Consider the following 23,779-nt stretch of genomic DNA (forward strand, 5'->3'; position numbering starts at 1 on the left):
TCTAGACTGCCTGATGTCTGCCTGAGGAACACGATCAGGAGACCTTGATCATGATCAGGAGACCAGCCAACCTGGCCACATTACACACAAGCTCATGGCAGCCCCCGTGAGCAGCAGCCATCCTCACAAGGAGACAGACCCTGCCTGGCAGCAAGGCTCCCTCCAGAAGGGGGAACAACCCACCCTTTGTAACAGCAGCTTTCATTTGTGCAGGAAGGAGCAAAGAACTTGGAGATTTTAGGGGAAAAAGGTCTCAGCCCAAAAGATCAATTTCTGCACCCTGTCTCCTCACCACCACTTGCTCTGAAGAGAGGTACTGTCGCTGAAGCTCTGTCCAGGGAGGGCAAGTCATCAAGTGAAACATTCAAAACCCCAACATTAAAGACAGAAATCAGACAGACCTTTGCCTTCTCCAGAAGAGCTATCCAGAACCTCCCCATCTACCTTTCTCAGCCTTTACTAATTAAGAGCCTGTAATTATTTTCTTCCAATAATCTGCCATTTCACTGTGAGCTTGTATTTTCTCATACCCACAACTTGATTATTATCTTCAGTTTTTATTTCCATGCAAGTCTCTTTGTATCCAGCATTCCCAAGGACATCACCAAGTTCTCCTATTCATCACCTCTGAGAACACAGAGCTTTTTTCCTATTCCTTCCTAATTTATCCAATTTGTCCACCCACTCATTGACCTTTGACTCTTCAAGGGTGAAGAGTTCTTGCCCGCTTAGTTGTTCTTCAGGCAGACGCTGCTCTGGCCTTACCCTAAATACTGCTTTATTTATATTTCTCAGCAGCAGAAATCCAATACTGAGATCAGTGTGTGATGAAGCTGAAGTGCTTTCACATCACTGGAACTGGCAAAACTGTCAAATCTAGAGGCTTGAGGGTTTTCTTATTAGAGGCAAAAACCTTTCAACCAGAACACACATTATGTTTTACATTACTGATTAATTTTACGCACACTTAAATTACAAGGATAATAAAACAGGAAAACAGAAAAGGAGAAACCCCACAAATCTTAAGGTGGATTTCAGAAGCAAAAAGCAGGGAAGAAAAGAACAACAGGGAGAAAAAGCCAAATCTGTTCAAGTCTTGCCAGAAAAAGCTCTGCTGTAAGAGACTGTGGCAAATGCTGCAATTTTATTACCAAAAAACAGTTGAAGAAACTACCCTTGATCAGTAGTATTAGTAACTTGCATTTTGGCAAAGAAATGTGACATCTAGCAATTCTGAAAGAATTCAGTGTTCCCTCTAAAAACATCACTCAGCTTTTCCTCACAAATAGGGAAAAGGCACAGACCAAAGATCTGAACAGGAGAGATGTTCTTTGGCAGATGGAACAGCACCTCTATTCAACAGTAGAATGTACCAACACCTCCTCAATCAGTCCCATATTTGAGACATCACCTCCACTGCCATGTGTATCATCTATTCTGAACTCCAGAAGACATCACAGATATGCAGAACAAACTGAGGGTCTTACAAGTAATATGCAGGAATTACAATTATTCAATCCTAGTCCTGCCTGTTGAAACATTTATATCTAGATAAATAAAATCTACAAAGTGTGCAAGAAGATCCTACTCCTCAGTGACAGGTTCACATGTCCAGAATTAGGAGGCAGGAAGTACTTCTAAAACATGTTAAAGACACTTTTATATTTCTTTGCTAGTATTATTCATGCAGCAGAGAAAGAAATGTTGGAGCTGCCAGCTCCTTAAAGGTCCTGGAGGCTGTTTCCTGCCTCTGCTTCTCACAGTGGCAGTGTGTCCCCAGTACGGCTCATAAAAACAGGTACTTGTAGTAGTGTCTTAGATCCTCTGGGCAATCTTTCCTCTCCCCCACACAAACATAGGATCAATAGAACATGAACTTACCTACTTGGCAGCACACTCATTTTTGGGAGTTTTATTTCATGTAAGCCCATTTCACACCCAGAGATCTCCAGCTCTCCCACAGGGCTCAGCAGAACCACGTGCCTCTCCTTGCACTGAGATGCTCCTCCTTTGGAAGTCACCTGTCCAGGAAAACAGACTCCTCTTTAACTGCACATATTTTCACCAAGGAACATTCATCTCAAGGTATTCTGAGTAGGTTCCAAAAGCAATTAAAAAAAAGGCAAGAAAACAGCGTAAGTTTCCTCAACTCTGGCTTTTACTTTCAGAACTCCACTTAATATGATCCATCCTAAAAAGTCAGCATTTAAATCGAGGTTTCAAAAACCATGTGAACTGGCAGAAGAGTGACCTTCAAAAAAACCCAAGTAATAGCAGTTTCATGGTTGGTTTACCTGCTAACATTCAATGTGTTTTGACATGATTTCAAAAGGATTATTGTGACAACAGAGTATATTCACTGTTTTACAGCAGCAGTGTTATGCAAATAACTGCTGGAACACAAAGAGTATGTCTGCTGGAAAAAAATATATGAAAAAAATCAATCACTCCTTAGTAAAAGAAACATTTTTTATTCCCATCGTTACTAGCCTGTTTTTACGATTACTGATAGGACATTGCTGGAACCAGATGCCAACCATTTCTCAATATTATACAAGCCCAACAATAACATATTGTCAAATTCATCTTGGCTTAAAAACCCAGTCTGCATCAGGAGATGCCAGAGCTGTATTTACAGTTGGGTTTGTACTATCATTAAGAAAGAAATTGGACAGAACACCACAAGTATGTCCCCTGCAGTCACCCAGACACCAAACCCTGGCTTCAAATCACACCCTCTTCAGTGCCACCAGATCACATCTCCAGCTGAAGTCCACCCCACTGGTGACACCTTCATCCCCCATAGCAAGGGGGACGATGCTGAAAGACCAATGAAGTATTTGATGAAATGCAGAAGTGATTAAGAAGTTGGGAAAATGACTGAAGAGCACAGACTAGGGGTACATCAGGAGACAGGACAATCTATGCAAGACACTGACAGCTGACCACTGCTTGCAGCTCTACAATTATTTTGTTTTTTCAAAATAGAAGAATTTATTTTAAACCCCATGAAGTGAGTGCTATGTAATGAGTCACATGTGTGGGTAATAGAATCAGTGCAAAGGGGAAAAAAAAAATAAAATAAAAAAATAGAGTTTTGTCCACTACAGCAAAAGTAAACTGAGACCTCTGAGTTTTGGGAAGCACTTAGGCAACCCAGCCACATCATGTCCAGCAGTTACCAGCTCAGAGAAGTTCTGCACTGGGTGCCAAGTTTAAGAAACTCCAGGTTGCCAGTTGTTTATGTAGACTGACTGCAATCCAAATCAGCTTTGTGCTAGATAATCAAATGTTTGCTGGTGTTAAAGAAGCTCTCCTTTTCAACGAGGATTTTCCTCATTTCTTCTCCCTCCTTGAGGAAAGGACATAGGTGAAGCTTTTTTGGGGAGGAGCACCTCACTGCCGAAGTCTTAGTAAAAAAGCAACAGAAAAGTTTACTATGTGGAAAAAACAGTATATATTCATTTTTATTTGGCTGACAGCCCTAAACTAGATGCACTGAACCTCATACTATGTACTCCATGCATATAACAATTTAGTGATAAGAGGACAGCTTTTTCATTACAAGAAAACCACAGGATGCAGCAAACAACAGGAGACTATAAATAAGCCTACAAGTTCACACCAAGTTGAACTAAGCAGTATAGATGAAAACCTTGAATGAGTACAACTAATATGTTCAGTCTTGTTTATCATATGTATTGGGCAGCAATATTTAGAAGGTTTATTTTTATAAAAGAATGAAGCTGCATGACATACACAACTGGGTTGGGAGCCTCAAAGATGAAGGTCACCTCACAGATGTGCAAGGCACACCAGCCTCTGCCCAGATACTCGGGTGCCTTTTCACTCTACCTACAGCTACTGACATGAGCCAAAGAAGAGCAAGGTAATGATCACTCCTGGAGGGACTGCTATTTTAAAATGAAATTTTATTCAAGATTTAAATGGCAACAGCTTTCAGATGCAAATAAATGTCCTTTAAACTCAGCCTGCTGAAACTGCCCAGTTAGACATCACTGACTGCATTGCTGCTGAAAACCTGCTCCTGCCACAACAGGCCCTGTTTGCTCAACACCATCTTCCCCTTGTTGAAGGTGTGAGAACTAGAAATGAGTGGCAGCTTAAAGCAAAAAATCTAATGCATACAAATAAAATGCCTTCTGCCTTTTTTCTCCAGCTTAAACTTATCATTTGAGTGATTTTGATCAGTTCCTGTATGAGCTCCACCTTCACTCACTTTGCACTGTGATACCTACACATTTTTTAGGTAGGAAAGGTAGCACTTTTAGAGAGGAAACTTAGTCATCCTCTGGTGCCTACAGAAATACAAGTGTAGGTGAGTGGATGTAAGGCTATACCTCACTAGACTGCTAAACACTCCATAGAAACCTAGAAGACTTGCTAGCTAATGAAATTAAGTCCTTTTGGTCATTAATAACAGACAAGTATCAAAAGGTTTTCACAGTGGAAGATTTATCTGTAAGAGTATTAGCATGATTTATGAGTTAATGTCCAGTACAGAGGAGCCTCATTTTCAGGCATGCTCCCGTGACTGCAACAGCACATGCCTTGGCAGCACCTCACTCTTCCAAAGAGCCAAGGTCCCCTAAATTACACAACTCAACTGAACACCACTAGGAAACAGATATGCTGCTCAAACTGCCTTCCTAGAGTTCAGGTGCTAAGGATGCAAAACAGCAATGAATTATCTCCTGAATGAGGTGCTGTGACCCTCAAAGCCAGCATTAGTTTGATGACTGGGTATATACAAACCTTAACCTCTTACACTTTCCACTGCAATTCAGTATAACAGCCTGGCTGCAGCCAAGGTTTTCAATACCAAAACACCTCCCATTTGATTAAATACAAATTTCATTTAAATTTGCATTAATGGTCTTTCATATTACAGTAAATAATTAAAAATTATTTTCTACATTCTGCTGCTCTAAATTCCCCCAAAATTCCACTGTGGTTTTGTCTGAGATCTTAGAATCCAATTCATATCCATAACAGGGAATGGATGCATAACAAAGGGCAGAGAAATCTTGAGGATCAACAAGGTTAAAAAACATCCATAGGAAAGTGTTTCCATGCTTCATGTTCTCCCAAGAGGTTTGCATTTCCCAGAAGTCAAGAGAACAAACCTCATGGCATTTCCTGCACTCCACCACTCTGCCCCAAATCCATAATACTGAACATCTTCATGAGCATTGCTTTCCAGCTGTTCCTCTGTTCTCCCCAAAGCTCTCAATGTTAAAGCCCTAGAGACAGCAGATTTTCACTGGAAAAATGGAACAGTACTGTCTGACGTGTTTGCACCCACCACAAGTGTTCAGTCCTCAGGATATCAGAAATTGTCTTAAAACAAGTTCTGCCTGAAGGCTGTGGTCCAAGAGACCAAAGGTGTCACATTTTCATATGTTTTCCCTTCAGTATTGAGCCTATGAATCCTGCCCATCAGGAAGGAACCAGAGTCCTCTCTGATGGATCTCCTCAGAAACAGTTTTCTATTTCCTTCACTCTGCTTCAGCAAGAACATAAATCCACCACACTGTATCCACCACCTCCTACATCTGATTTAACAGGGCATTTCCATCAGGCTACATGTGGCTGAACTCCAAATGGAAGTCCTCATGGATTTTTTTTTTTTTTTAAATATTTCTGTGAATCGAGGCAAAAGTAACATACCCAAATGCTAAACCTCAACTAATGTGTCCTCACACGTACTTCAATTTTCTTTTAAACCAACAGGATGCAACAATCAGTGAGATGGCACAGTTGCCTCCAAGAAATTGCTCTCTTGATCCTTCCAGGTAACAAAGGGTTCATTTCTGAGCTACCCAATAACCTAAACACAACCAACAGGATGAAATCGCAGTAAATTCTTCCCCAAATTCACTTGCCATTTCTCCAACCCAGAAATAGTTATATTTCTAACATTTCTAGACTGGCCACAGGTACACATTCAAAAATTCTCCACTTAATCTTTACATATCATGAAAGTTACTGTTATTTAAAAATAAAGAGCCCACCCAGGTGCCATATGAGGTTTCTCAAACAGTCTTGCTCCAATGTTGGTCTAGAATGTCCCTACACTCTGGCTTTAAAAGCTAAAAATTGTCAGCATCTCCTGTCTGAGGGGATCCCAAACAGCAGAAATTACCAGGATTCTTGGCTGTAAAAGCTGAATTTCTGGCTATATTTATCCAACAAGATCAGTACAGTTTGAAGGTACTTTCACCTGCAGTGTGTGCTAGCTTATCCCACTAAAGGTGAAAAGTACAAACTAGTATATTTAACCTCCTTTGCTTCATGAACACATCCTAAAGACTCATCACTTGTTCTGACATTGCACTAGTGTGTGAGCTGCAGCCCTCAAGCAGCTGCCCTGTTTCCATGGTGCTATATAATATCAGTGACTTGCCAAAAAGCAATACCAGGAATCTGTGGAGTTTGATCAATACATGCCAGGGAAGTTGCTTCTTCATCCTAATTACAGGAAAGAAATACCAGTCCTGAACTCTAAGTGTCCTTCTTCTGAGCATCAAACCTGCTTGTTATTGATTCCTGGTTTGAATTAAAATTCAATGAAAGTTTGAAATAGTGGATTTAAATTTAAGGGGGACACTTCACAGGTACCTGGGCTGGCTTGGCAATTTGCCACTTCATTTCAGTCATTCCTCCTGATCCAGTAAGTTTACATTCTTCTCGTAACAAAACCTTTACCAACCCCGTCAGCAGTATTTGTCAAGGCAAAACACACTCAGGGACCATCAGAAGAAATCAGAGGTTTGATGTGTCCATCTTGACTCCACAGCAGCAAGGTCAGCAGAACGGAGGGGAGGCCCTGCCTATGAACATACTATCCGTTCTGAAGTGTAAAGCTCAGCGTGTCACTCATGTCACCCAGCAGCAAGCTCTGCAATTAGGGACACTAACAACTGCCACCCCAGTCACACCCTGCACTGGGGTTTTGGACCCAGCCCTATTGCTGCTCCCTACTGGGACAGCGGAAGGAAAATTAACCCAGTCATGAACATCTCTTGTTACCATCATAAAGACAACTGCATGAAATTATAATTCAGAAACTCAATCCCTAATGATGTTTGCAAAATGTTTTGACTGCAGAAAGTTTGTGCCACCCTGCCTGGAGCTGTGGGGGTGAATAAGGAGGCTGATCACAGCCCCCAGTTTGGCACAGCTACTGGGGAGCCTGCACATGCCAACAATCCGCTCATCCAAGGTTTTCATTGAATTATAGTTCTCTCAACATCTCCTTAATAGTTTAAAACTTCCTGTATTTGTTTTACTGGTTTCTGCTTGTTTGTTTAAAAGGAAACAATCCATTGTACGTTAAGAATATGGGAAAAGATTAATAGTGAAGGCAATGCATTTGTGCACACACACTTCAGTGTGGAGAGTAACTTTCCAACCTTATCAGCTCATCTGTGATCAGCAAGTCATTTCTCACACTGTTTTAAAGCAGAGAAAAATTTAAGGACTGGGAAAAAACACAAGAGGCATGAAATCCACATGCAATCAAAACCAGCCTGAAAGCCTACTCCTGTTCATATTTTGATTAATCATCTAAAATTTCACCTTCCAAATGAACAGTGGCTGCTACTGTTTCAAAAGCAAAAGAATCCACGTACTACAAATAACTTCAGTGTGGGGAAGAAGGGAATAGGTAGAAAGAAGCTTCATGCCCAGAAATAGTTTAATATACTGCAGTAAAAGTTATACAGAATGAGAAACATTTAATTCCTAGTCTTTTTGTTTATTATGAAGTGTTTGATTTCTTTCAAGGATAAAATATGAACTTTTCTAAAAGCTGTTTCCTGATCTTGGGAAAAACAAGTGGGGAGATTCCCAACTAATCATAATGGAGTGAACTCTAAAGCTATAAGGGATGCCCTGATCCAAAAAGGTCCTACAGGTTTGACACCTTAATCTGGACTGGGGAAGCCATGAAAAAGGTGCCTGGAATCCAGGCCAGGGCTTCTCCTTGTCCAACAAACCAGGAGAAGTCTGCTGCTGCTGCCCCATGCAACAGACAGGACAGTCCTACCAACACCACTCAGGACTTCATGAAAAAGTAATTCCTGAAAAAGGTAACATACTTCCTGTATCAACACTTGAACATCACACACAGCATCCTTCAAACATAAGGAAACCTATTAGTCCAAAGAAAGCAGCTCCTAGTTTTTAAGTTAAGGCAAAAGATGAATTTTGAGGGGAAAAAAGCATTGCGCTCATTGCTTAAATTCAAGCAACAAGTCTTGAAACAAAACCACCATCCTGGCAGCTAATCAGACTGAATTCTGTCAGAATATAATCAGCTACCAAGCAAAATCACATTTAAAATTACTCTCAATGTTATAAAATACAAGTCCTTTATCTACTGCATCAGCTTCTTGTGAACTAGATGACTAACCATCCAGACATAGGCTACTTCTTCCCCCTACACATCCCACAGTAACTGTCTACACTCCATGTATTTCTTCTTCCGTAGCATCCAAAGTAAACCTTCATCTTGCAGAATAAAGCACCATTTATCAGGTCCATATATTTTTGTCCTTGCAAGAATAGTGATCACCACCCCAGCTGAAGAACAGGACTGTGATCCAGAGAAGGCTTTTGAGCAAGAGCTGCACTGAAACACTCCTCTAAATACCTCCAAGGCTTCTGAGTAAATCTAAGCCTGGTTAAGCTCAAACTGCAACTTCAGAGGGTATGAAAATAAAACCTACTTGTTTCTTGGCCAGGGGAGGTCTGGAGAGAAAATATCAAGACACTGTAAGCAAATCTAGGGTTCATTTGGGGAGATGCAACAATCTCTTCACCTTCCAAAGAACTAGTACCATAACAAATGTGAAGGCAGAGTTAAACCGCCTATTTGAAACAGGAGTACACACTGGCACAACAGCCACTAAAAATGAGTCCCCATCTTCACACATCAGAAGATGCACCTCACAAAAGCCCCTGACAAGCCAGAGGGATACATGTTCACATCCAGACAGCAATGCTGTTGACCTCTCTAGGGCATCGAAGAAGTATTCAACAAGAGCAAACACATCATTCTTTATTAAACTATCAAAGACAGCAACAGCAAGTTTCTGTTGTCCCATCGCATTATACTACTAATCCTCTTTGGATGGCAATCAAAAGTCCCCAAAATGCCAAGCTATGGAAGTGCATTTCCAAGCACTGGTAGCCTCTGGCTCTTTGGCTACATCTTCAGACTCTTGCTTTGGCAGACAGGAGTAATCCTGGTCTAATGGCACATTCCCAGCCTCCTTACCAAGGCCACCTCAGACTTCTTTAAAGGATGATATTTTAATTGTAATAAAACATTTTCAGCTCCCTTAGGAGAAGCAGGTTGGCTGTTACTATTGCATTTCAGATCCCAGAAATGCCTTTTCTACTTCATCTGTTTCCCACGTGCCAGGCTTTGATTTGAGACATTAGCAGCAGCAGATACTTAAACATAAGATCTCAGTGGAGCATTTAAACAGGAATATCAGATAGACGATTTCTTTCAGTACCTCTCCAAAATCAAGTAAACATTTTGTATCTTCCCCCAGCTCTTCACTGCACAGACAACTGAAATGCTATGCAAGTGCAGCAGCCACTGCTGTGGCCACAGAGGAGTTCAAACCCCATGTACTGTGGAATATTTGTCATCATTTCATATAATTAACATGAAGCCAAGATGAGCATTTTAAAAGAAATCAAAAGTTTGCATGCAGCATACAAGCCAAATGCCATTGGAAAGTGAGGTGTTAATAAGCTGTAAATTAGTGACTGTGGTGGGTGGGCATGAAGGTTGCAGGATTGGGCCCTGCCATCCCTAGGATGCACCTCAGTGTCCAGGAAACAAGAGAAGTGAAACAGCCCAGCAAGCAAAGAGACACCCAGTTACTCCAGGCTGTCTGGTTTGAAACACTGGGCTGCCTAGAGATAATATAACTAATTGCAGCAGAACTGGACAAATAAGTGCCAAGAAAGGAAAATGCAGGCAGGACTGTGCTAGGTATTTCTGTGATAATCACATTGTATCACTGATAGCAAAGACAGAAGTCATTAATTGTGTTTATTCCTTGCTGTTACGAGGTACCTGGAAATTCCTCCCTTAGTGATGACCTACAAATTTTTAGACTGGAAATCACAGGCCAGAAGATTTAATGACAAACACTGTGCAACACACTGCACTGCAATGTTACACTTCTCAGTGGTTCACTGCTTTAACAATCACGTGGAATAAAACATGAACTCATAATAAAGGAATTCCTTGCCAAACAAAATTAAAGAAATGAGTACTATGCTTAAGAATCACAGATGAAGAACATGTTGGGTACCCAGAGGGCAGCCAAATTTGATACCTAGTTGTTAAAACTCAGACCACTAACAAGTCTCATGCAAAGGTTATACTTTGAGGCACTAAGAAATACAAAGTGTAGCTGCCCGAATCCCCACCTGATGGGTATGCACACAGCCCAGCCAGGCTGAGGTGGCTGTGCTGCCCATAGAAATACACACCTTCTGCTCTAGCACATGGGGAAGAGATGAAAGTTTAATCAAATGAGACCCCCAGCAGGTTCAGAGGGTCTGAAAATGAAATTGGCTAAAAATGAAAAAAATTCTGGCAGAATGACTTTAATAGTAGGCAACATTTCAAATTTTTATCACCTATATCCACAAAATTCTTGTGCTCCTTGCCTTCTCTGCAGAGCTGGAGTCAGGACCAGCTAAATAAAAGATAATGCAACTAGGCATAACACAATAAAAGATATTACCTTCACAATGCATTATTGCTGCCAATTATAAGAATCACTTCAGCTTAATTTCAAAGGCACAATCACCCTCAACTGTAACAGTCTCTTTTTTAAATTTCAAACAGTATTACATTAAGGCAATAACTCACCTTCCAGCTATAATATCAGTCTCCCTTATTGCAAAAATACATTTCATAAATACTTCTCATCGACAAGTCAAGCTAATTCAGGTTAATTTTATTGTATTTTGGTGCTATCTTGCATTTGTGTGCAATTACCTTTATCATTTTATTGCCATGCCTGAAAGTAATCAGAGCAATTATTTGAAAAAGGAGGTGTATAAATTCTAAATCACACTTGCTGGCATTTTTGATAAAATAGCAGCTTTATCTCAGAAAGTGGCAGGGACATCAGATAAATCATGCGTCAGTCAAGTGCAGCTGACCCCCAGGTGCATTGCACAATATCAGGAGTGCTTCAAAAGAAACTTTCCTATATAATCCATCATTTTTTATAATACCAAAATAGCTATACCTGAAGAGCAGGAGCCAGAGAATAACAAAGTAAATAAAAGCAATATGAACAAAGCCATTAATAGTGCCTCTTTTTAAGCTGAAGGAGAGTCAGGAATCTGAAGTGTGTTCCAGGAGAGAATTTCATTGAAATGTTTGAAATGAGAAGAACAGCTTTAAACAAATGAAGCAGAAAGTTGTGTCTTAAGAATTCACTAAAAATACAAATACATCTATAGGAAAATAAATACACAGAAGAGACAGGTGTCAGAAAGACTCATGCAAAAAATACAAGATATTAGTCTTGGCACACACATCTGAATTTTCCTATTGTTATCAATCAGTTTGATTCAGGACAGCATGGACAAGCATTTCATTGGATTAGCAGAGAGCAAAGTACTGCAAATAGTACAGGAATGTTTACCAAGTTTAAATTCAATAACTACTAGAAATCCAGAGAGGGACAGAATTACCTTAAGGATTAAATTTCTCATGAAATAGAAAAATTGCCACATTGTCCTAAGAACACCCCCCCCACAGCACCACTCCTGACGCGTGCTCACACGCACACAACAGCAGCCACATTTCAGCCTCTTCCCCACAAACCCAACATCTTTGGGCACTGCAACACGGCTGCAGAACCAGGTATCAAGGGGGAGACAAACACAACCATGGTGGAAAATGCCCAGGTCTGGCCGCTGTGACCTGGCTGCTTCCAGCAACCATTCTGCAGCAACCTGCTTAAAAACTCTCCAGCTCCTTACATCAGGGGTGATTTCTGCAAAAACCAGAAGCAGGCATATTTTGTGTGTCACACCAATGCGTGGCTGGGCTCAAAGCAAAGCTGAAAACTAATCATACACTATCAATATTGCCAGTCTAAAGGAAATGAGCTACATTACATACATATTTAATATGCAGAGTGGGGGCCCAGCAGCAGACAGCAGAGGAGCCTGGGCTGTGCCTGCCCCCCACAGAAGATGGGGCTGTGAAAGCTCACGTGTTTTACCTTAAACCTTCTGCCTTTCCACATATCAAAGGTGGAAACTCCCCCAACAGCTAATGCTGCACCTTTCAACCAGAAGTGAGAGTGGGAGAAATGAAAAGGTTAGATAATAAATTATTAGTTTCATGTCACTCGCCAGCTATATCACACCTAGCTTTGAATATGAGGGAACTAGTGATTCCTCCCACTCTGTCTGGCTGTGCAGAAGATCACTAAATATTTCTCTGCCACTATTCCAAGGGGCTGCTAAAAGATTTTTGCAATTGGAGGATACATAAGTATAACCAAACACTTGATAAGCAGAAAAAAAATTGAAGCAAAAATTAGTTTTTCTGAATTTCTTCCTCAAACATTCCATTTTTTCAAGTGAGTACAATCTTCTTTTGTGGAAAAGAGAAAAATTCTACGGAGGAGAAAACAGATAATGCCAAAATACTACTTTTGTAAAACACATGACATAAAGCAGATTAAAACCAGAAAAGATGCCATTATTATGACATGGTTAACAGTGATAGAAGCTGCCAGCAGGAATAGTTAGATTTGCAAGTTTGAGTGTACTAGAAATATTCTCCTAGAGGAGCATTACTAACATCACCAAAAAATAGTTACTCCATAGAAAAATGTGTTCATATCTTCAAAGTTCATTTGAATTATTTGAACAGTTATTGACTAAAAATGTGTTGCTGTCCTTCAGGAACGTGAATCGTCCTGTATTTTGTGATGAACAGCCATGTTTGTTTATTTTCCTATGAAGTAACTGCCCTACACTTACCTGAATGAAGCATCCAGCCTCAAAATCAAGCCTGTTTTTCAGTAAATGAGGCATTTATTAGGGAATGGAAGCAAAAAGCTAACTCAACTGAAAATGTAGCATTGTCCTGTTAGTTTATGCTCTGCGGCAGATAGATCCGTGATGGGGAAAGGTCCACTGATGCCTGTTACCAACCATGACAGAGCTACAGAGATTTACAATGCAGCATCAATCTTGTCAGCTGGATTCTTAATACTGACTGCTGGACACCAGGGAAAAAACAAACTATGTTACGTGAACTCTTTTGTAATGCTGGACTTTCTATGTGCACTTAAATTTTCCTAGAAACTTACTTGTGGAACAAGCTTCGATGCCATGGCAGAGGAAAGGTCTCCACCTGTAAGGAAAAAAATGCTCAGTTAAATTGAGATTTAATTTGAATTCCACAGGAAGAGCAGTGTATGTCAATAGTGTAATTTCCCTTACAACCAACTCTGTATCAGGTTTTTAAATGGGCTTTAAGTTTCAGTATATATAATTTCAAAAGGGAGCTTGATTGGATTTTTTTTTTACAGGCAACCAGGAATGTTGATGTTCATTAGGTCTCCCACTGCTTGTTATGAGCCAAACAAAAAAAAAATCAACAGATGGCACATCGAATTCTTCTTCCATAACAAGCACTACACAGCTCTGATCTTTTCCATAAGAATGCCTTAAAAGATATGGCATTAAGAAATATTTGTTCAGACAGTGATGCACTTCTGAGCTACTAAGTAAAATAAACAGCCTTTTGTGACTTGGGAAGCAACACATTAAGGCATAAAAGCAAGTGACTTAGTTATATTCTGGGTTTAAAAGTAGAGATTGCAAAACTCTAGGAAAGTACTCAAGAACAGTTAACTTCAATTATTATAATTCAGCCTTAGCCAGCAGCATTATTTATAAATCATTAACAAAAATACAACAGGTTCCTCTTTGCTCTCCCCTCTGAAATAAAGGATGTTGCTATTGCCTTGGCATTCACCTGGGTATTTCCCCACCTCCACTTTCTCTTCAGGGCCATGTAGCTCAGGTCACTGCATCTCTGCAAAGATGTGCTACAAACACCACATTCTGAAAATCAGGGGGACTCTGACCAAGCTCAGCCCCCAAGTCCTGACTCACAGCCAAGCTCAATGGGAACTCTCTCACTTCAGCCAGGGAACTCACTACTCCACAGCAGAGGGTAACTAACTGTATTTGCTTAAGAAATGCTAAAACTCTCAAAAGAAAAGCTATGAACATCTGAGGCTGCCCAGGTCCTCTCAAACACATCCAGCCTTGAAATCCAAGGCAGTGACAAAACCTACAGCCACTTCCAAATTACTCACAAGTAAACAGTAATAGTCAGTCTTAATAGTAAAGCCTAAAATTAACAGTTTGCAATAACAGAACCTGAATAATGAATATCTTAAGCATACTAACAATCACGCCCTGCAAGGCAGGTATTGCAAAGATCATCAATTTCATTTTTAAATGTAAGTCAGGGAGATGAGCAATCTAACATCAATACTAAAGTATCTGTGATAGAACTAAATTTATACATCAATAATTTCTTTTAAAATCTACTTGCAACTTAGTCTCTCTCCCTGCTCATGAAAGAAGCTGTGCCAAATGCCAAAGTCAAGTTACATTTCAAGTTGTTTTAAAAAGCATCTAACTTAGTGACAACTGCAGTTTAATTCCAGGTTCCACACGATGCATTAATATTGATCTAAAAGTCTCTGCAGCACCCCCATAAGGATGCTCACATACTTTGAAGAGCAATCCACACAGAGCTCAGGAGTAAATCCACAGTCACCAAAAATTTGTTCAATACTTTTAGGCAACTCTCCTTGACACTTTCTTCAACGCAAGACTCTAAAAAGCAGGAGTAAAGCTACCCAGTGCTTTTCCTACAGTGCAGGAAAATTCTACAAGACCAGGGCTACAAGTCAGAGGACCAGGAGAGCCAAAAACAGCACTGCAAAACGTGTCTCAACCTTGCAAAGACCGTCTCGTTGGAAGAGGTCCACATATGCACTAACTCCTTCTCACATTGAGTAGTAGAGTTCCCCTATGGCTGATTTTGAAGGTAAGAGCCCAAAGTCTCTGCTCATAGCACACAAATTGACACTGATCAAGCTTAGTCATGACACACTCTGGATCACGTTCCAGAAGCTGAGACACCAGAATCACTGAAACACCCTTAAAAGACGAAAATCTTATTGTCAGCAAACCCTTCACCAAAACAGCAAATTGCCTCCTGCATTTGCAGAGATTAGGATGAAGGGATCAATTAACAAACAGAAGTAAGGAAAAAGAGTAATATGTCCCCATCCTCACTAGCTCAGGGCTGCCCGAGTAGGACCAAAGAAGCCCATCTCTCTTGAGCTCCTGCCTCAGACCTGAACTCTAGGATCACAGCTCCTGCCTCAGCTCTGTGGCCTTTCCATCAAGACATGCCCAAGTTCCCCAGAATTTCTGTTCCCACACAAGAGCTGTGCTGAAGCTGAAACCACACTGATGAGCAGCCAGGCAGCAGGATGCTCCTCAGACACCAGGAAGCTACACAAACGCCTTCAGGTGCTGAAAGAAGCTCCTGAACGGTAGGAGAGGAGATAGTCCAGGAAGCTGGTACATCACAGAGCCCCTCTGTGAACATTCCAAACCTCTGAGTATGACAATAGACCAAAACTTCAAATAAAAGTCAGAGGTTACATCAAAAATCAGATCCTTAAGGGCCATGCAAAATTTCAGCCAAGCTTTGTTGATGCTCCAGAACTGATGTCCTTGGGTTTTAAGAACCCTTCCTGTTGACTTTCCCAGAATTGCAGGCTGAGAAGCACCTGTGATGGCAGCACTACAGGAAGAATTCCTAGATTCACAAAGTGTTCTTCTCAGTTCACCAACTTTAAAATTCTAAAGGAAGATTCTCCTTGAAAGACAAGTCCTCAGAACCTGCAGAACATAATATTCCCTGGTTTCAGTACTAAAATTTAAAAACTGCTATTATTTCAACTCTGTATATGAATAAAATTCCATACGAAAACATTTAAAGTACATTAGATTTTTGGTCAAGATGAAAGACTGAAAAAAACTCAAGCAATCTATTCTAATTGGGTTCCCATGGTAACTGTACAATTGGGTTTTTCAGTATAACATCCCAAAGGCCCAATGCACACTTGTAAAATATACTTCAAACAGCCTGAATTGTTTTTACATTACAGCACTCCCAGGAAGATCAATTACTATACATCCCCACCCTAACTATTAGTGGCAGGAGATGTTAACACTATTGGCCATATTAACATAAGTCATGTAAAAAACACCACATATCACCATCATTACATAAAACTAATTACATACTTCAGATTCATCAAATACGTTCCGAGTAATAAACCAATACTAGTCTTGTCACAAGATCTTGTCTACTGAATGTTAGAAACCAAGCCCAAATACATGCCAAACCATTTTGCTTCTCATATTGATTTCAAGGATAAACAGAATCAATCATTAATAATTACATTATAAGATGACCCAGAGGGTTAATCATATTCTTAGAAACTCTCACTATGGAATCAAATATAGCTGCACAAAAAGACAACTGAAAAGCATTCAAATCCAGGCCAAATGCATCAGCAAGAATATAAAACAAGGTGCATTCACTATCATGCAACTCAGCTAACTGGTGAAAATAGTACTATTGTTCTACTAAAAAAACTCACAAGTATTTATTAGAAAACATTCCTCTCAAGCACTTTACCTTTTTAGGCCTCTATTCCACTTTCTGAAGGCCAACACAAGCTGTAGGCCCAAGCCTGTCCTTCCAGACAAGCCTTCCTTCCAACAGCCTAAACATCAAAGCTAAAAGGAGATAATGACCCACACCCACTTTAAGCAGGATTCAAAACCAAGTAATTCACTTGTATTAAAAAAAACCCACAAAACCATCAAACAAAACTGCCACTGTGGCCAGTTTGAATAAAATCAATTTCTTTTTTCAATCAACCAACCAGAAATCTTGGTGTCTCATGGACTGAAGTCCACAAATAACCAGAGGTATTTCTGGTGTCAATAGGAGACTCTGCAAGGGATTTCCATGTTCTCCTCACCCTTCCCACTGCATTATATTTGATCATACTAAACTTCCATGGAGCAAGATGAAGGGAAAATGAAGTTGTGAAAATTGTTTCTAACAGTCTAAAGATGTACAACTGACACGGCCAGCCCACTGCTGCCAAAGCAAGGTTGTGAATTTCAGATGTATTTTTAGATTCTGAACATTTCACCTTGTGGATTTATGTGAAACAGAGAAATTAATCTTTTAACAGAGCCTTAAATATAATTTAGGCATTTATTACAAGTCTAACTAATTAACATACCTTCTGCATACTTGCGTGTACAAACAATCTAAGATAATGTTATTGTTTGCATTGTACTGACTGATTTAAAGCAGCCAGATAATTTAAAAATTATTGAATGCTGATTACACAGCAGCAGCATTTCCAAGACAGCACTAATACTTGCTATCTGCTAACACAGAGTTACCTGGAGGGAGTTACATTTGCACCTGGAGCATGTAGATGGCATGATTCAGAAAACAAAGCAAATCTGACTTCAGAGTGGGCTGTGCTGCTTATAATGTGTTACTAAAAGATGTTTCCTTAACCTGATCATAATACATTAACAAGTGGCATCTGAATAGTAATTAACACCTGAAAATGCACCCAACCAGGTAAGAAAAGCCCAACTCCTTCAATATCCCACCTTCAACAGCACACCCCTACATAGCATCCTATAAAAACAAGGCCACGTGTTTAGTGATTTTTACTGATCTACCACCATGTCCCCCCAAAAAGTGGGACTCAGACTTCCAAGTCAGAAGCAGGATTTCTGAATGTAAAATGTAAGTTAAGTTTCCGAGCCCAAGGCCAGCATCCCCAGCTGCCCATTCCAAGACCCACAGCCCAGTCAGTGCCTGGGTGCTGAACACAGTGTGATCTGAACCACCACCACAGCTGGTCCAGATGCCAGTGGCTCCTGCTTCAAGAGGCAAAATGATTCCTGCACTTCCCTTTGCCCAGCAGCTCAGGACTACAGCTCCCTGGCAACACTGCTATTTTACTACAATTCCCCTGGTACAGCAGAGGGGAAGTCAGACCTTTTTGTAGCAATCAACTCGCTTTTTCCTTCTTAAGATTAAAGGTGACATGTTCAGACTAAGTATTTTTAATCCCCTTCAGAACCTCCACTGCATTCAGGAGTTTCAGCTGCATGTCCAGGTTTTACAAGTGACTTGAAAAGATACCTGAAATTACCATGTAATTTGGCATAATATAAATCAATATAGATAGCAGATCGTCCTGACAGACATCAGGATAGGGAGCTTTTGCTCTGCTGATATAAAGTAGTAAATAAGGAAGCAACATGAAAAGGATTAGCAAAAAGCATTTACAAAGAACTTTCAATTACTCAGCTTCCATAAAACTCCAAAGCCACACAAGCTTTATTGACACTCAAATGCATTTGACTTCTCTGAACAGTAGTCCGGACTATGCAAGTGGATCAGTTTTAAAATTGCATTTTGTATTTCTGGAACACACTGCAATGTAGGTTTAGTCTGATTTTATAGTTCAGTTGTTCCTCCAAACTTGTTTAACTTGATGCTGGCCTAAGCACACCTATGTTGAGTGACAACATCAACATTACAGGAGATAAAATTTAACTGTTTGATTTTTTTCTTCAGAGGGAAGGTTTTGCTCGTTATACCTTCAGATAAACTAGCACAACTGAAGCCCTTGCCAGCACAGATGTGTAGAACAGCAACCTTCCCAGCTATCAGCAGGGTTACAAGAACTGGAAGTCTCCAGCAAGGACACCAAACCAGGCCTTTTGCTTTTTTAAATTATTATTAATTTAATTATTATTAATGAAGTTGAAGTTCACAAAAACAACCCAGACACACGCTGGAACCTGTCACCACCAAAAAGATTTCAAGCCTCCTGAAATTAAAACTTTTTTCCCATTAGTTACATTCTCTTCCCCGGTCATCTTACGAACAGTTGGTAAACCAGAGAATTGCACAATCCATCAATAAAGTAAGCAGATTCTGAACTACTGTCCATATGCCTCAGTTTGTCAGGAAGAGCTGCCACCAGCGCTGCGCCTGCAGAAAAATGTCCATAAATGCATCCTTGCGACTGGCAGATCAATGACCAGAAGGAAAACAATGATTTACCAAGTGCTTGCTTTTACAAGTCACGCCAGTGGTGGGGCGTGTGCTCAGCTTCACCCAACAACTTCTGGGAATGGGCAACACAGGCCAGGTTAGGCACTCGTTGGCTTCACCAGTGCTACAAACAGGAAATTATTCTAACACAGGAAGTCTTTAAAAGCATCAGACTGCACACTAATGCCTTCAGGATGTATTTACAGTGTTGCACATTCAGAATTTAACATACTGTTCTGTGAAATACAAAATGAGAGATGTTAACAACTATCACAAGCAGAGAAGCTTTTTTTGCTTTGCAGAAACTAAGTTTAATTTAGGTCAGCCACAGCCCAGACAGAACAGCTTGTTATTCTCGAGGCTGATTTAAAAAAACCCCAACAAATCAGGACCTACAGCTTGCTCCCACAGAGCTCTAGCAGCACCAACACCAGAACAACCATCAGTGCTGAAGCCACCTTTCTGTCACCACAAGGGAGGATGCCACCCTTGGGACCTGCAGTGGAAAACAGGGCTCACAGGGCAATTTTGCACTGGTTGGAGCACAAGCAGTTCCAGCTGCGAGCACACTGAGGCTTAATTCATAAACATCAGCTGTTCTCACTCCTCCAAAGCCCTAATTCCATGGGAAAAGAACAATACAACAGTCAGCCATGCCTTCGACATGTTCCCCTTTGGATTTTTTGCATTACTGTTTCTTCTAGCCGCTTCCCCTGTCACCAAAGGCAGTTTAAACAAAATTTCTCTGGTGCAACCTTTCCATCTTATCCACACTTCCCATAACAAAGTTAATACTTTTTCCCACACAAGTCCTTCAATTAGCCACTTAGGGAAACCCCGATAACCTTCCCAAAGGGCATGAGCTTCTCCTTCAGGCTACTATCCCTTTAGTGATGCCATTAACTGATTCTCTACATACGTTAAGCATTAAACAGTGGTGACAAGTTAATTACAGAGTTATCAAGAGATAAAGTAGTCACGGTAACACAAGTTGCAATATAACTACAACAGCTTCCTATAGAGCTTCTGTTCAGTTGCTGGTGTAATTGGTGTAATTAACTTGTCATGGATCAGAATGCAGATAGGAATTGCTAAAGCCACCTTGCAAGCTCGCATGGCTACATCTTTTTTTCTCTGAAGCTTGAGGCTGTTGGTAGAATTGTCCAGACCTGAAACATTTGTTTGAAAACAAAGCGAGCAAAAAACTTTGTACTCAAAAAACTGTTACAGCCTAACAAAACATTCACGAGAAAACACAAACATCTTGGTAAATTTCACATAACAGTGAAATTGAGCCACAAGCCTCCTGCGTGACAGGAGTGTTTATACCATAACAGACACTCCTTCAGCAACTTCAAAGACTGAAGCCAGAGAGAGGGGGAAATCTGTTCAAGAGGGCAAAAGCCCTAACTTAAAAGTTAACACCTGAAGAAGTAACTAGGGCTTAAAACAAGACATTCTATATTATCTCTGATTCTGTTGTGAGGCTGCAAGTACTAGCCTAAGAAAGTAGGGCCAGGTTGTTCCACAGCTGCAAACCCTTAAGGTCTTGACAAAAAAAGGCAGACCTAAAGACAGTGCTCACTCCTCCCTGCAGAGACCAGACAAAAACCTTTCCAGAGGGTGCCCATGCCCAGGCAGGGGAACAGAGCTGCTAGAGGTGATTTTCAGCTCCCCAAATCTGTGGGCTCCCACACTGCAGGGCAGGAGAGACATCAACAATGCAACAGATCCCCTATCATGGCTCCACTTAAGCTGCATCTCCATGCACCACCAGCTTTGGTCCCCTGTGCATTAAGGGGACAGGCAAGGCGGAAAGGCCAAAACCTTCTTCAAGTTCACAAGGGAACCCTGCCATCTACAGACCCCTCCAGAAGAGAACCCTTGCCTTCTGTGCAGGGGGAGCACACGTCTGGACCCAGCAGTTCTGCTACAACAGTTACATCTAAACTAAACGTTATGCCCCAGTTTATAAAGTGGAAGGCTTCGTTCCGTGTACCACTGCAGAGACTGCACCTTGCCACCCAACACCAACTCCAGCACACAAAAACACAACTCGGTAGCGGGTCTATTGGGCAGTTAGTTGGGGGGGGGGGGGAGGCAAAAGAAACTTCACTCATCCTTTAGGCTTCCTTCGCTTTCGGGACAGCACACCGTTTCAGCGTTGTGCCCGTTTCACCAACAGCTGCAGAGCTCGGCTTTTACGTCAGACAGCAACGGGATGCTCTAAGGGGAGCCCCACTTCAGCCAGCACCGTTCCGATGCAGTTTCATGCCCCCCCCCCCCCGCCCCGGACCACGGCTCTGCCTCCCGCTGCCCCTCGCCCCGCCGCATCCCCGGCGCTGCAACAGCAGGCGCTGCCCGGCGAGCCCCTGCCCCTGGGGCAACAGGGCTGGGCGGAGCTGGCAGGGCCCCCTCGCTCCCAAACCCGGGCTAAAGCCTCCCAGCCACCGCTCCCCCGCGGGAACAACCACCAGGGCCTGGCCCCGCTGCCCGCTCCGGCCGCAAAGGCCCGGGGGGCCGACACGGGGCCGCAGGGCTGAGCGAGGCGAACCCGGGAAGGGGGGGGGGGGGGTCGAACCGCCCCGGCCCGCAGCCCTGCCCGCCCGGCCCCGCGGCTCCCCCGCGCACCTGCCCGGGAGGAAGGAGGGAGGGAGGGAGGAAGAGACGCCGCAGCAGCGTCCCCGGCAGCTGCAGCGAGCCGCGGAGCGGGCCGTTCCTGCCGGGCCGCGGCGGGGGAGGCGCCGAGCCCCGGGGCGGAGCGCGCAGCAGCGGGGCCCGGCGAGCGGCCGGAGCAGGCCCGGCCCTTCCCGCCGCCGTTCTGCCGTGCCACCTGCCTTCCTTACCCGCAGCCTCCTGCCGGGCTCCGCCGCAGCCGCGCCGGGGCTCTCCCTGCCCCCTCGCCCTGCTTAGAGGGGCGAGGCCGAGCGGAGCGGAGGGCTCCGGGCCGTGCGGCCCAGCCGGGCCGGGCAGGCCGCGGGCTCCGTGGGCTGCCGCGGAAAGCCCGACGGCAAAGCCCGAGCCGGTGGGCTGGGGGAGTCGGAGCCTGCCGGGGGCCGAGCAGCTGCGGGGCTGGGGCTGCCGGCAGGGCAGGCGGGGAGGGCTGCCGAGCGGCAGCAGCTGCGGCGGCTGGAGGCAGCACGGCGGGCGCCGCAGCTGAAACGCGTTTTAAGGAAATTGGCCGGGCCTGTGCTTTGTGCTGCTCGGCCCGCGGGGCAGCGGGCAGGGAGGGATCGCCCTGCTCCGCTGGTTTGCAGAGCTCGGGGTGAGGGTGGGGGCGGTGGGGGAAGCGCTTCGGCCGTGACAGCCTCTGAAAGGGGAGAGAAGAGGGAGCAAAGTCGGAGGAAAGCGGGGTACGGGGTGGTGTTTATATTTGAGGTCATAACATTTGAAAAAAACAACAACAAAAACCCAGCAACAACAAACAAACCAGGACAGAAGGTGCCAGTACACTTTGCAACGAGAAACCGACTTCATTTTCGAGCCAGAGAATCTTGCAGCGTCTGCATCTCGATCTCGAGTTGTAGCAGCAAAAACATTGTACTGAGTCACGTTGTGTGACTCGGGAGCCATCACAAAACAGAAGAGGAATCCACTGGGGAAAGACCAGAACAGGTTTTTTTTTTAAAAAAAAAAGCCATTACGGAATTCTGGAAATCCTTTATTTATTTATTTTCCACAGAGAATGAGCGCCATGAACCAAAGGGCATTGAGTCAGTGTCTGTTACAGAGTCTGATTCTAAAAAAACTTAGAAAATCTGGTGCCAAAATGGAGAAGTTTTCCCCAACACGGTTGCAAATACCTTTGCAATAGTTGAGCTCGGTGCAACCTCACCAAAGGGCCATCGCTCACACTGGTGTGTGATAGCACCGAGTAGCTCCTGCTGGTTTTAGAAGTAGTAATTTTAATGTGACACTTGGTTTTCCCTTTTGCTTTCTGGACCGTTAACCTCGAGTCTCTCAAGGAAATGTAAGCAAGGAATGTTTTTCCACCTTGTCTTTCTTCACTGTCTACCTAGGAAAAGCGTTGGCCAAAAGTCACTGTTGAAATTGTTCTCAGATAGTAAAAATGTCCTGAGCTTCCACACCACCCTGCTAATTGCAACCTGCAAACATACCAGTTTTGAACCAGACGGGTGACCTGTGAATCTGTGTGATCTATGAAGGATGACTTGCAATTAAAATAAATAGTTTAACAATGAAAAATTAGGTTCAGATCTCCTGATAAGAACAGCTCATTTCAATCTGCAAAGAAACAACATAATAATAAAGGAAAATTATTAGAAAAGGTATTCCGTGTTTGTAATAAATTGCAACCAGTTTCAGGCTCCTGGTTTATGTTTCTTTTTTTATGCATTCGGAGTTCGTCTCTCTTACTTAGCTTTTCAGTTGCTGTTAGTGAAAAGATGATTCAAACTTGTGCAACTGTGTGATGCTGACAAGAGAAAATGAAGCTTTTCAGTAGTTCTAATGAAGCCCAGA

General features: G+C 42.6%; 1 protein-coding gene across 1 annotated transcript in view; it reads right to left on the bottom strand.

Moving 5' to 3' along the window:
• MGMT (O-6-methylguanine-DNA methyltransferase) overlaps positions 1–22,285 on the bottom strand; it is a 148,558-nt gene extending 126,273 nt beyond the window's left edge. The window contains exons 1-3 of the mRNA XM_051619813.1: positions 22,144–22,285; positions 13,401–13,444; positions 1,882–2,021 (exon numbers count right to left, since the gene is read on the bottom strand). Coding sequence (XP_051475773.1) covers positions 1,882–2,021; positions 13,401–13,424 — 164 coding nt within the window. The 5' untranslated portion in view covers positions 13,425–13,444; positions 22,144–22,285. The remainder of the gene's footprint in view (positions 1–1,881; positions 2,022–13,400; positions 13,445–22,143) is intronic.
• Positions 22,286–23,779: the final 1,494 nt, after the last annotated feature.

This window comes from Apus apus, chromosome 4 (assembly GCF_020740795.1).
Source record: "Apus apus isolate bApuApu2 chromosome 4, bApuApu2.pri.cur, whole genome shotgun sequence".
Taxonomy (NCBI): Eukaryota; Metazoa; Chordata; class Aves; order Apodiformes; family Apodidae; genus Apus; species Apus apus.